The 15,252-nt window shown below is 40.5% G+C and overlaps 1 protein-coding gene across 1 annotated transcript in view; it reads left to right on the forward strand.

The window, feature by feature from the left end:
- The first annotated feature begins 327 nt into the window (after positions 1-327).
- The window catches only part of LOC117297996 (sodium- and chloride-dependent taurine transporter-like), a 31,344-nt gene continuing 16,419 nt past the window's right edge, over positions 328-15,252 (forward strand). The window contains exons 1-2 of the mRNA XM_033781212.1: positions 328-666; positions 5,393-5,524. Coding sequence (XP_033637103.1) covers positions 456-666; positions 5,393-5,524 — 343 coding nt within the window. The 5' untranslated portion in view covers positions 328-455. The remainder of the gene's footprint in view (positions 667-5,392; positions 5,525-15,252) is intronic.

Genomic DNA, 15,252 nt, shown 5'->3' on the forward strand with positions numbered 1-15,252 from the left:
ACAGACCTTTATGAAATGCTCTGAAACAATCTGCAGTTAAATTGGTATGGGTGTATAACACGATACACCAGTGTAAAGCGTTCAACAGAACCTAATGAATCGAATGAAGAGAGGCCTTTAGGTAAAAGGAAAGGTCATTCAAAGATTGTTTTGAATATGATCAGTGTGAGTTAGTAATCATAAATACCTATACAATAGGAACCGTATAGACCAAGGATACGGTGTTTGTATTATACTGAGTGTATAGGCTGAATGTTTACCGTGCTCAGTCAGGGCATATAGACCTTCATGTGAGGGCAAACACAATAGACCGGGTGTGCCTGTAAAGGCAAGTACAACAACGAAATAACGTACGGCTAAGCCAAACAGTTGCTTCCACTGTACTAGTAACGCACTTGTTGCGAGAAAGTCAGCAGGTATCTCAAAGATAAGCTAGGGAGAGACTTTACTTGAAGATGAGCAAGCTCAGCGCAACTCAAGCTCAAGCCGGAACTATCGAGTCCATTGGCCAAGAGAATGATGGCAAGGGAGTGACTGCAGATGATGCACCTCCACAGAGAGAGCAATGGAGTAGCAAGTTGGATTTCTTACTCGCGCTGATTGGGTTCTCCGTCGGCCTTGGCAATGTGTGGAGGTTTCCGTACTTGTGTTATAAAAATGGAGGAGGTATGCTTCAGTTTTATCACTTTGTAATGTCATAATGGTTGTCTCATGAGAAAGAAAATTGTTTTTAATATAGGTTTTCTCTGTCAATTTCGGCAAATGAGTAGCCAATTTAACCACTAAGCTATTCTATTTCGTGCGCAATCAAATGCTATTGAAAAGGGTCATTCGATTTCGTTTTATGATTAGTCAAAATGTAGTGTTGCGTCATTCGATTTAACAAAATATTCATTCAATTTAACAGTTCATTAAAGCAGCATTCAAATTCGCAGACGCTTCTTGAGGCAGTTGTGTCACGAAAAAGAATGACCATACGCTAAATTGAACTGAGTGCTAAAGGAATTAGACTTGACCAAAAACGAAATTGAATGACCGAATTCAATTTGAAACGCAGTAACAACTGGAGAGGCAAAACTACTTTAATTCGAACGCATGAAAATGAAATGACTGCTCATTTGCCGAATTTGCCCGAGATGTTATAGAAATTTGTCTCCTCCCTGATGGAGAGCCAATATAGGTTTTCTCGGCCAATTTCGGAAAAAGAGCAGCCAATCTAACCATCAAGCTATTCTATTTCGCGCGAAATCGAATTCTACTGAAAAGGGTAATTCGATTTCGTTTTATGATTAGTCAAATGTAATGTTGCGTCATTCGATTTAACAAAATAACCATTCAATTTAACAATTCGTTAAAGCAGCATTCAAATTCGTGAGTCGCTTCTTTGGGCGTGTGTGTCTCGAAAAAGAATGACGATACACTAAATTGAACATAGTGCTAAAGAAATTTGACTCGACTCAAAACGAAATTGAATGGCCGAATTTTGAATTTGAAACGCTAACAACTGGAGAGGCAAAACAGCTTTAATTCGAACGCATGAAAATGAAATTGGCTGCTCATTTGCCGAATTTGACCGAGAAAACCTCTATTATTGCAAAGAAGTTCTATAGTGAAATGAAGCAAGTAGGCTATAATCCAGCCGTCGTTTTCGCCAAACTCTTCATATTAACTTAGGATGAATCTTAGAACTTAGGACGAGGTAATGTCCTTATCCGAAGACTTTAGGACGCATTGAACCCATCCTAAGTTAGGACGAGATTCCTAACTCGAGGTAGGATTAATCTGAGGGTTTCGCGTGAAATCGGCTGCTGCCCCTTTATCAGGGCAAGACGGTAAGATGTCCATTGAGTGAGTTCATTGTTTATGAGCTGATACATTGGTGATAAATCATAATGTCTCGATAAGTTGTTATAAGAACTTTAAATGATATTTTTGTCGAAGTGGCAATCAGTGTAACTTGGGAAACATTGGTGGTCGAGAGTGGATAGATGTATTACATAAAATGAATACAGCAAGAAAATGACCGATGGCCTGACGTTTCGACCCTAGCAGAGTCTTTCTCGAAAAGGACCAGGGGTATAAAATGGGGGGGGGGGGGGGGGGGGGGGCGAAGGGAATGGTTCATGGCCCGACGTTTCGACATTCCCGTATAGCAAACATATTAGTAAAGTATTTGTTAATCTGAGTCTCAAGGAAACCCAAGCGTTAGCTGTTATAACCTATAGTTGTCGCATGACTTTTTTTCTGTGCAGTTCCAAAGAGGTACAAAAACCACAAGACAGGTACCCGAAAAAATGTATGTCATCCCCTCGAATTAATATGTACCCCTTTTTTCACCTGCTCTATTTTTATGTTTACTTCACTAGCTCCGTATTCATACGCTGTTCATATAAGGACAACAGTTCAAGGTATTGGATTGGATAATACAAACAGTTGACTATGGATCTTAACAGCGACGTCATCTCATTCAATGTATTAACTGGAGGCCTAAAATTGTATTAACCCACCGATGCAAATCAATTTAAGGACACCGGTCGGGGGCGGGGGGTCAAAATTAAGACTCTGACTAACCTCGGAAATTCAAAAGACCTGCAACTGAGAGTATTACCATACGAAAAGAGTCTACAAGTGGAATAATGACAAACAAGAAATAAAGCCCCGGGCAAATATTTGGTCACCTCACACACAAAAACTACTAAGTGGCGCACCATAACTATGAGCGCTGTATTTTTAAATATAGCGCTCATAGTTGCATTTGGAATGTGTGTTTGGCAAACACAGGCCATTATTTAGGAATTGAAGTCAATATGCAATGTATTCAATTTAAAAACAGCTCTTTAGTTTCTGGAAGTGGTATAATGCCTATTCAAGTTCAGTGTCAATGTGCTTTCAATCTTGCATTTGTTTTTCAGTGGCGTATCGTGATACGTGACTTCATTGAACTCAGAATGGCAAATTTTGTCATCATGTCCTAGTCAGTGTAATTATGAAACTTAGGTTCAGACGAACTACCCCAACTCATTTAGAGATTATCATTACATGCTGTTACCGCAAACATTTACTAAATCGTATTTCTAGCATGAAAAGTTTTAAATCATACGTGCTGAAACTGGTTGAAAATGTGAAATTGATGAGTACATCAATAGTTTTTAACAGAGACGTATTCGATTTGCGTTATTTGTAAACAAACAGACCTAAATACACTGGATGAGTGTGGGTCAAGTGGCGGACAGCTTGTGTACCTATTTGTATTGTATCTGTGGTTGTCAAAGAGATGATATTCAACTTGTTTGATGATGAACTGTTTGTTGAATGAGTGAGTTTATTATCGGCTTCTCGTCAGTGACTAAAGCTTCCACCCCAACCTCAGTGGGATGAAAAAACCGCACTGCTTATACAGTCTCACAAATCCTTTGCAGTACCAACGTGAACGAAAACAGCAAGTAGTGATCAGTGCTGAATTCGTTTAAAACGTTGTTGTATCATTAATCATTTCTTTAAAAATAAGCATTTTTAATACCCTTATCCAGTGCTTTTTAGAAAGATTCGCGATAACCTCTGTTACGTCATCACTTAAATGTTACGTCATATATGTGGGAGCTTCCATTTGTTGCAGCATGGAGGTATAACAAAGCAAACTCCCACACATGACGTCAAAGTATTGTAATTTGAACGCACGCCCGTCAACGGCAGAAGTGTTTCTAGTTTTTCAAAACCTTGAGGTTGGTGCCTCATTTTTGATCGACAATTACGAAAAATCAAGAAGTGTACAAACATCAATATTACATTTAAATAGTTAACAAACACGTTATAAACAAGTTGAAATAGCATTCCCGTCAAACAAAATTCGCTCAAGTACCTGTTTCTTAAAGTCACCTGGAAGTGGTATTTTGTCAAAATAAAGCTTTTGTCACTAAGATATGTGTTTGATGAGTGGAATTTGAATAAACACTTAACTAAGGTTCTAAAAAATTAGTTTTTATTTTATTTACAAATTTAGGAGTTGGCCCGACCCGAGAGGGCGCTGTTCGTGACGTCAATTGAGGCGCGATATTTGAAGAAAAAAATGTGTAGTCTGGCCCCGTACACTACGTCTGGGTACCTGATCGGTATGATGCATATGCTGTGTGGCGTGTAAGACCTGCGTGTAAAATAGCCATAACAGGGTCTCGACGAACATGGCACATCACAACTAGACACAATTTTACTTAAGAAATTATACACACATACATACGTTGAAACTTGAACGCCTAGTGATTTTTACAAAAGCTATTGCTGTTATTTTCTAGGTGACTTTTTAGTGACCAAATGGGCTGTAAACTGTGTTAGCCTGCCTACGTACAGAACTACGGTCACGGAGCAGGCAGACGGTCCACTCGGATTACCCTGACGGTGAATCGCACATGCAGTGCCAACAAAAAATCGTGACGCTTAGCGCAAGCTAAAAACATGCCCTCAAAGTTCAAACTTACCCGAATTTTTTTCACGTTTGCAAATGCTCCTCTAGGTTCGTCACGTATTTCAGGTACCTTCTTCGACTACCCACTAGCTGGAAAAATTGCTAGGTTGGCGTCAAGTTTTAGAATAACTTTTTTTCTGCTTGTCAATGTGTGGTGTATTCCGGATTCGAAACACGACTGCTCAAAGTGTTCGCTGCACAGCGCTGTGAAATAAACGTAGGAACGGACCACTTTCACGGCCAACAACCGCCTATACTTGGGATCTGCAGAAAACAGATGCAAACTGACCCCATCTTTAGTTGTTTTGCTGCATGCAGCAGCATGTAACTGGTCGGCAAAATGGCCGAAAAATGCAAGAAAAAACTTTTTTCGAAACGTATAAACTCACGACTTGTACTTACATGTACTTGAAGTCTGCCTCGATGGACGTCACAAAAGGGTATGGGCGGAGTCACCCCAAACATCTTTATCAATTTTAAGTATATAAATCGTGGAATTTTTTTTACAAAAAAACCATAATTGTTATACTCTTATGTTTGAGAAAAAAAAATTCCAGGTGACTATAAGAGAATTACACAAATATATTGCTCACTATATAAATGCAAGTGGTTGGCAAGTGGGTTATTTAAGTGTGTGTCTGAAAAGATTTCCAAAGATTTAAGTTTAATTTTGTTCTCACCGTGTTCGGAAGATAGCGGAGACGCTCACCGTTGATGATACAGACAATACTCACGAGAAAAAAAATAAAGAAACATTAATAAACAGTTGAACTGTATGGATATTTATCTCGAATATTGGAACTGGAATGAACATATACTCATTAGTGGGCTCATTTCAGATTGCATCTATTCCTTTGTTTAAAACAAATATTCTTACCCAACCCGTATTTTGTTTTAAGTACAATTCCATTGTTGTATATATTTGTACTATAGGTGCGTTCCTCATCCCGTATCTGATATGTCTGGTTATTGGAGGTGTACCTCTACTTCTCTTGGAGCTAGGACTGGGTCAATTAATGGCCCAGGGGGGCATCGGTGTCTGGAAACTTGCCCCACTCTTCAAGGGTAAGTGTCAAAGCAAACATTGTTACTGTTTAGTGGTCAGTTTATTAAACACAATATGGAATATGAGCCCCACGTGTAGTTATTTGGGAACCCATCGCTGGAAACGGGAGCAAGGCCAGGAGGAGACTGTTGCTTTCACCTTAGTTGCCAAGTTTATTTTAGAGACACGGATTTGTTTCCATGGAAACACGGAATGCAACAGCAAGTTTTATCTTACAGAAAACTTGTTGACTCTGATTTGTTGATCCAGTGTGTGACATTGAGCGTCCCAGTTTGTGAATATACATTCGGCGTGTTATGAGTGCAATGGTGAGAATATTTGAACGAGTTGGGAATTGTTCCATTTATCCGTATGGTCCATCATGCTCATTTCGTGGACAAGAAATACAGTCCTTTATTCTATATGACACATTCTACACCGTAGGAGAGACGTCTGTATTCTGTGTTCATTTTGTCCTGCGCCACTTTAATTAAACCCTAGGTTTCCCGTTTTTTCCACCTGTTCTCTACCCTTTAAACTATTCCATGTTTGCAGCAAAGCCACTCCTTCTATGCATCTGCAAACTGGAACTAAGGTGTTCCTCCAATTTTGATGTACTTTGTCTTTTCTTGTTCATCCAATCTTGAAGTACTTTGTGTTTCCTTTCCCACTTGTTGTACTCCTTCAACGATATGGTGCTTACCCAACAAACTCTCATGTGTGCTCCTGACATGACAATGAAAACTCGTGTGCTCAATATTGATACTGTTCCTAATCAAAACACGGCTGTTGTGTTTAAATGACATTGAACATGTGTTTCTCCCGTTCAGATAGCCTTCAAACATTTCTTCATTTCGTCTCAGCCTTACCTTCGATTCCTATTGATGAAGGAGGTCCGATTAGTACATATACTCCATTTCTTCCTTCCTTAATACCTCGTCCATGGCAGAGCGATGTCATCGGAATGTAAAATCATTCCCCTCTGCAATATTGGAGAATCACTTTCCAGATCAAACTCCCGACGTTGTCTTGCACCAAATAATCGATCTCCACCTCGTTCTTTGTAAATAACTTCAAATCGTCCACAAAAGGCAGATGGTTGGTTTTACATCCGGCCTTCTTCATTACCAGCACCCACCTTCAACATATTATTCGGCATTAGCATCAGTGCCAGAACAAATATCAGCAAAGACTCTCTCTGGAAATTACCCATTTGCATTGATACCTTGCACATACCATCATACCATCTCAGCAAATACTCTATTTTGAGCAATAACTTGTATCCCTTGGGACGGAAAAGGTTTCATCGGCCGCTTGCTTGTACAATTGTCGTCTTTGATGTAAGAGTGGAAGTCTCGTGATGGCTGAGCGGAACACCGAATTAAAACTCTTGTGTTTCTGCTCAGCAGAGTGTGAGTTCAAATCCCAGGCCATTACACTTGTGTGCTTATTAAACACACTCGACACTATTGGTAATTGTCAAATACCAGTCTTCTCACTTGTGGAAAATTACTTCTTTCTCGAAAACTACTCCACTTCAGAGGGAGCCGTCTCTCACAACGTTTTATACTACTAACCGCTCCCCATTACTCGTTACCAAGTGAGGTGTTATGCTAATAATTATTTTGAGTAATTACCAATGGTGTCAACTGCCTTTAAGCAAGACACTTAACCATTGCTTCTTGCTTCGGATGGGACGTAAAGCCTGGTCCCATGTGTTGTGTAACACATGTTACATAGCCCAGTACAGCGGCTTAGCAAGAAAATTGTGCACTTTTTGAGAAAAGCATGAAACTTCTAGCATAGTTAGGTTGGACCATAAGAAACAATTTTAGATGTGGAGGGAAGTCAGATTTGACCTCTGATGACCTTGAGAGGTCAAAATCCAAAATGGCCGCCAATCCGCATGGTCTAATGTAAAAACACATTTAACTTTTGAACCAAATAGTAAAAAAAAAACGCTTAAAGTGTCATTTCCAACTATATTGGGGATGCCAATACATTTGGTAATACTTGCAAGACCACCAAAACTTTAGGTTTTGCATAAAGGTCAAGGTCAAGGTCAAAATTTACCAAAAAAGGCAAATTTCGAATGTTTACAACATGTTTAGGCATACCCATTTATTTGTCTTGTTAAAGGTGTCATTTCCAACTAAATTAGGGATGCCAAATCATTTGGTAATGCATGGGAGATCTCAAATCTCAAAGATATGCATTTAGGTTAAGGTCAAGGTCAAACAAGGTAAACAAAAGGGGTGTTTGTTTTGTACACGCTAATGCTTGAGAAAACTACCACTATAGTTATCAATATCAAATTAGCACTGTCCATCTTATGTATATCCTAATGGTAACTTTCAACATCTAACAGTCTCCAGAACAAGAGCACATTGCTGTGCACTTGAGTGCAGCTTTGACACATCAGCTGCAACATCCAGTGCATCCTTTCATGCAGCGACCATGGATCAATTCATGGCACGATTTTGATTCATCAAAAAAATTGGTCCAAATAGGCTACCACCAAGTTCTTTCGTTTGTCAAGCCCCAGTCAGATGGCTCTGGCATCTCTGGATCATTTGCCAGTGCCTGGTTCCGACAGTTGGCCTGGTAACAAGTTTGTTTGATGTGCTGCTTGAGTGCTGCCCATGGGTTGGGGAATGTTCTCCAGGGTTCAAGACTTCCGTATGATGAGCTGTTTTCTGCCATCATTCACTTCCATGCTCTCACTGGTTAGGTTGTACATCAGCAAATTTCTGTAGCAGTGACATAGATCCTTCACTGACCTCACTTGGCATGCATAGGAGTTCACTGAAAGCATCGTTCACCTCTGGGAAAGACTTCCAAGTTTCCCAGGCAGTCTTCTTTCCTCTGCCTGCGAATGAAGTCACAGTGGCACACCCAGTGAACGTTTGGAAGACTGGGAGAGTGAGACACTGTGTCGGACTCATTGTGGCAACCATTTCATGAACAGAAAGCTTGATCCGACACCAAAAGGCAATCCCCAGCACATCAGGAGTTGTTTTGCTGAATGAAGCCACACCCAGTACAGCCACATCAGTATCAACGGTACGCGATACCTTTTTACAACCTGTTTTGCACAGCTTCGGCCACATGCAGAAGTAAACGAGTCTCAGCCTCCTCTTGTGAGCATGGGGTAAGGCGGGCCAAGTGTGACTCAGAAGGAGAGCAGAGTACTCCACTTCCTACTGGTCGTGTGACAGGAAAGCAAACAATTTGGTTTTGTTCTCATTGACTCTAAGGAAGGCCTTCCGATTTTTGGAAGCACAGTAGCAAGATTCACCCTTTTCCTTGTGCCTTTTCCCCTCTTCTGTCTTGATGAGGCTGTTAGGCTATTATGTAAGTATAAATCCCAGACAAGGTGGATACGGACGCTTTTCTTGAGTTAAGCAAAGATGTGTGGGGCGAACACTCTTTCTCCAAACTCTTGTTCCAGGATTAAGCATTTAAACCACAGCTGTACCGTCAAGAGTTATTGCTTCGGCCCCCACAGGTGCACAACTGTTTTCAAGCAGATCAGATTTCAGGCAGCGAAGTAGATGTGCTTAAACTCCAATCCGCATTTCACCTCAAGTTGATAGAGCTGGCGGGCGGCCTGGTTTTCATGGGAGAAGAAATTGTCCGTGTCTGTCCCGTGTCTGACACGAGATGTACAGCCTCGGAAAAAGACCACAGTTACTCTTAAGTGCTGCGAGCTGTGTCTTCTGCCTCCTGATGTACCGCAGCAGAAGAAGCTCTAATGACAGGCTCTTGATCCAATAGTCAAAGTGGACACAATCCTTTGCTCGCCGTGTGCACCACTCCTCAAGAGGCGGACTGTCTGGCTTAATGGCATCATCACCATGTAAGCTTGTTGGAGGAGTGTAAAAAGGCTTGCACCTTTGACCTGATGTGCATGGCTGGTCTTGGTGACATGGCTGGCACATATGAAAGAATTGGCTGTTCCGGAACTTGCAATGTCAGCCATACCAGGGCTTTTGTCGAGCCACTATCTTCAAATCAGTCTCCCAGCAACTTCAGTGTGGCCATCTCGCTGTGTAAACGACCCAACATGATTACGAAACGATCATCTGCTCTGAGTGAGTGTCCGGCCAGCTAGGTTCACTGAACTTGTTTTGCACGAGCATACAGGGGTTGGTCAGCGGCAAGGACAGAATTTGACGTTGGTTCAAGTTCTGAACTGATGGGTTAACAATGTTCATGGAGTGCCGTTTCATTGCCCTGGAGTGTACATTGTAAAGAAACAGAGGCAGCAGTGCCTTGATTGCGGTTGGATGGATGACAGTGTCCTGTGTGTCAGCATGGTAGGCAGACTACGATATCCAGTCATCCATGGTAGACTCTTCAACAGCCGTCTTGACTTTGCCACGCATACTCATCTTCTGTAGCAGATGCAGCTGCCAAGAGGTTGGAAGGCCTCACGGAACTTTGTACACACAGCGCACTCAAGAACTTTGTCTCGAGGGCAGCTGGTGGCACAATGGGCTGATGGCATAGATGGTACTGACTTGGTGGAAGAGCCACCCTGACTAACCACCGGTACACTATTTTTAGTTCCGCCCTGTGTGTGTGATGGATGCTGCATAAGTGAGATGCCAATGTCGTGGAAGGAATCTTTTGCAGTTGCAGGCAGAGCTTGGATTGTGGTCGATCTAGTCCACATCCCCTGTTGTAAACAGTCCAAGACGCAACTTTGGCAGGCACACTACATTTTTCACCCTAAGACCGCTGGCAGACACCATCTGCAATGTCTGATGAGTGTTGCAACAGCCTGTCATATAGGAGACACATACTCCCAGATTGAGGCGTGTCAACTAGCCCTCTACTTTGGGTTGCTGCATGGACCTTGAGGGATAAATAGATTGGGAGTGGAGTTTCTCAGCAGCATCTATGATATGCATATGGTCAGTTACAAGAAAAAGAATGGTCTGTTACTAATAAGTGAAATGAACTAACTGAAAAGGGATTAAGATGACGGACTATGCAGGGGAACCACCCCAATATACATTTTAGAATATAGGGGAGAACACATGACAAAGTAATGGCTAAACATGTTGTAAACATGCGAAATTTTGCCTTTTTTTTTTTTTTACCTAGACCTTAACCTTTCTGCAAAACCTAAAGTTTTGGTGATCTTGCGAGCATTACCAAATGAATTGGCACCCCCAATCTAGTCGGAAAGGACACCTTAAGAGTTTTCCTAGACTATTTGGTTCAGAACTTAAGCGTGTTTTTACCTTAGAATAGGCAGATTGGCGATCATTTTGGATTTTGACCTCTCAAGGTCATCAGAGGTCAAATCTGATTTCCCTCCACATCTAAAACTGATCCTTATGGTCCAACCTAACTATGCTAGAAGTTTCATGCTTTTCTCAAAAAGTGCACAATCTTCATAATAATATGGGAGCTTATCCGCTGTACTTTGCCCCGGTGTTCCTGGCTGTGGCTGCTATATAATATGCGCCGTAGCACCTTGTAAACCCTTATAAGGTGCTACATAAATTGGACTAAGACTTTATCACTTCATACGTGCGGTTTATAATACTTATATATGTCACAGGTTTTTACCTCTTTTTAATCAAGAGCCTACGACGTGGTTCGATTAAGAATATCGGAATGTTTGCTAAGAAAGAAAACACAACAGACAGCAATTTAGTTAGATTCTCTTCTCTCTCAATTATAGTTATTATTATTATGAAAATTATCTCAATATCTCAATATCAAGGATTCAACAAATACAACACAATCCATTCAGTTATAAAAAACAATCAATAAGGCAATAGTTCAAAATCATATTAACTCCTTCAGTATTATCAACGGTTCACAACTGTACGAAATGGTATTTGAACGGCAATTCACCAAGGTGAAACAACAAGTAAAAATACTCAACAATATATGAGTCTGAGGAAATATTAACAATCGCAGGTTTGTAAAATGAAACAGCAATAATAAATACTGAAGCAGTTAATGGCAACGAAAATACACAATGATATATAATAGGTCTTAGCTGGTTCCGCGCTTCAACTGGACTTGGCAGAGACTCTGTCTTTGGAGGTCGACATCAGATTGGCTCCGAAGTCCAAGAAGTGACTCTGACGAATTCCAGGAAGACGACGAAGGGGGTTGAGAGCGGGACTGGCGAAAAGTTGAACCGGGTCAACTTCCCAAGCGAGGCCTGTGGGCTAGTCTGTATCAACAGAGCACGTGGTAAAGATGCAAGAAGGGGATTTAGGAATGTACTTAGGGAAGTAACAAATGTTCCAAACAAAATCTATGCAAAGTGTAACTATCTAAACACTTTCAAGAAGTCTTCCTTGCATTAGGCCGATTTTCGCTCTATAAAAAGTCTTAACTCATCATAAACTAATTCAACTATGACTTACACAAATATAAAGAACATACAACAAAATGTAAAACGAACACTCTTCCAGTGCATACTGGCAACCTTCATGAAACTTAAACATAATGGAACGATAAAAAACTTCTGTGCGTGCATGTGTACAACACGATAGTGGTCAATCCAGATCAAAGGTCACAACTGTTTACGTGCGTAACAGCAAACAGTCGTCTAGTCTACTTAAATGGAAAGGAATGTGCTCGGACATCTTCAAGTGTGAAAAGGGGTTATCTAAGGACAATGCTTGTCCAGCACAACTAAAGTTACGTATTGCCATGGTATTGCTAAGCAAAAATGTAGGAACATACCAATAACAAAGTATATCATAAATACTAATCAGAAATAGTTCAATCACATAATGATCAAATGTGGAAGGCGCTATGAGTGAAATCACGGTATATAAAGTAACAGGTGTTTCGATAAACCAAATAGGTTCTATCAAACAGTAAAAACGTATCGAACGGCAATAAAATAGCACTGAGTGTAAAATCTAACTGCTAACTATGCAATAAATGCAATATACAACTAAATCATATCGGCAACAGAAAGTAAGAGGAATATACGATTAAATAGACGGAACTCCTAAATCTTTTCCGTACACATGATAAACAACAAAAAGGATTACACAATAAAACACTCAAGGAATTTATACATCTTAGCAGCATTGTTCGAACAATCAACATAATGGTTTAAACTCATATTGAACTGTACCATCCATCTTGAGTCTTACTCCAACTACCTTGTCGAACAAATCTTTCAAACGGCAAATGCACAAGTGATAAATCTTATACAATGTGAAAGAAATAATCAAAGCTTACCTGTATCAACAGAGCACGTGGTAAAGATGCAAGAAGGGGATTTAGGAACGTACTTAGGGAAGTAACAAATGTTCCAAACAAAATCTACGCAAAGTGTAACTATCTAAACACTTTCAAGAAGTCTTCCTTGCATTAGGCCGATTTTCGCTCTGAGGATCCAGAGGAAAACGAGCCAGGATATACCAAGCTGGTCACGCACGGACAGGAAAGTTGAACTATGATTGGCCAGAAATATTAAAATAATAACATTCTGGTTGGGCTTGACCAATGAGAACAGAACTAGTGGCCTAAGTTCTTAAGAAAACGTGTGGGCAGCTAAAGACAATCAAATCCGGGCACAATTCAAGGAAACTACTGACCTTGCAACAGTCATTGCAACATAGCCTTACGTCATGTCCCTGGGGGCAACCGACTGCTATGTCTTATGGTCAAGGAATTCCTGGACAGTGACTCTGGCCACTCCTCTCAAGGATGTGGCACTATAAACAAATGTTTCTCAGAATTATAAAACTAAGAAAAACTAACACCCACACAGGAGGTGAAAGTTGAAACAATGACTCTATAATAAACTTAAGAATCCTCGTTGGACAACTTAAACTAAATAAAATAATCTTCGTCGGACTATTAACTGAAGTAAGAATTCTTCGTCGGACTAATACAAATTATGTTATAATATGCAATTTATAACAGAGTCCGACATATATTATTATATTATATTATTTAAAAGTTGTAATGCTGTTGATACGTTTGTACATAGACAGACATGTAAACAGACAACTAACTTGCCCTACTTTGTTTTTTGAATTTCTAATCTCAAAAGTCCTGAATTTGAACCTGGGGATCGCACCATGCTGAGAGTGCGCCGCCTCGCCGGACCGGTCATTGTCTGCAGACCCACCCCATAGTTAACACATTTTTTAGATGTGAAGGCCACGTGAAATCATGAACCAAGTTTTAGAGCTGCATAAAGTAATCGATTTGGGTGTTGATACAAACATACAACATTTAGACAGAGTCATTCGGATTAGATAAATCAAAAGGTAAATCTATTATATTGTATATTTTATATTTTACCACCAAACACACTAAATTTGTATAGATTTTGTTTAATCCAATTGAACCCATTGAGTCCCATTTGAATCCCATTCAAAATATCAACGGGACTCAATGTGATCCGATTGGTGTGGAATTTGGGACATATTCAATGGGATCCAATGGGATGGACAGGGGATCTTTAAGTGACCCCATTGAATGTCATTGAATCCTATTAAAACAATGGGATCCCAATGAATCCCATTCAAAATATCAAAGGGACTCAATGGGAATAGAGCTAGAGCTGTGATAGCTTTTGTAGGACACTAACAGTCGCGACTAGTCGTCTTGCCAGTTGCCACTGACTGGGAGGGTATTACCAACATACATGTAAACATAACCGTTTACTAACTGCAAGATGTGGCTATATTAATTTCTAACATCGGGAGCAAAACTATATTTGCCTACCCCTATACCCGAGGCATACAAAACAAATAAAAACATAAAGTTTTCAAATGTAATACGCTCTTATACTCAGACTTCCTCCAAAAAACAAACACAACTCTTTTTCATGAGGTTTTGTGACTAAATGCCACAGCCAAAATTTTATTTTGAAACATTATTGTGAACCAATGTCACCGCCAAAACATGTCAATAAATGTAAAATGTACACCGGATACCAACTTGACCTGGGCATACCGGTAAACAATTTAGCTGGGCACACATGACCCAGATGGGCACCTTGGCCCGTACCAAATGGGCACACTTGCCCAAAACCAATAGGCCTTTTAAAGCCACTGGGCTGCAGTCCCAGCACCCTGTATAATATGTGCACATTAGCACAGGACACCTTGGCCCCAATCACTTTAACAAAGCCCAATATGAACATTAAAACTTTACCATTATTGGGCATGTACAATGCATGAACGCATGCACTTGCTTTATGATAAAAAACCTGAATTATCAAAAGCCAACTTATGTGACATAATACAGTAACAATGTTATCACCTAGGGTACAGGAACATTCCACCGTGTAAAGCATGTGGAATAATAGCACCCAGTGTAAAAGCTGGGTGCTGTTACCGAGTCCGAACTTCACAATTACTTTTTAAAATGTAACATTTGATACTGTACATTACCCCCACCAATAAACATGATTGCCTTGCTATGTTGACGGAGTGTACCCCAAACCAAAAAACGCCTCCACCAGCAACAACAAAGGGTTGCGAAATGGGGCGGAGGAGGGATGAAAGAAAATTGTAAAAAATGTTGCACTACATGTGCATCCTCTGACAGGCTGTGACAGAATGACATGAGGTTTTCTCTAGAGCCCGCCAAAATGGTATGCTCCTGATAAAAGAAGTACCCTAATTGGTTGCCCTTAAAACTTCCAACTATTGGCCATTGAGTGCCTTCCTGATTGGTCAAAAAGGAAGTCAATGAATGGCTGTTCGGCTGAAACCCCTAAACCTCATTTTGTCATGCC

The sequence above is a fragment of the Asterias rubens genome, chromosome 1 (assembly GCF_902459465.1).
Source record: "Asterias rubens chromosome 1, eAstRub1.3, whole genome shotgun sequence".
Classification (NCBI taxonomy): Eukaryota; Metazoa; Echinodermata; class Asteroidea; order Forcipulatida; family Asteriidae; genus Asterias; species Asterias rubens.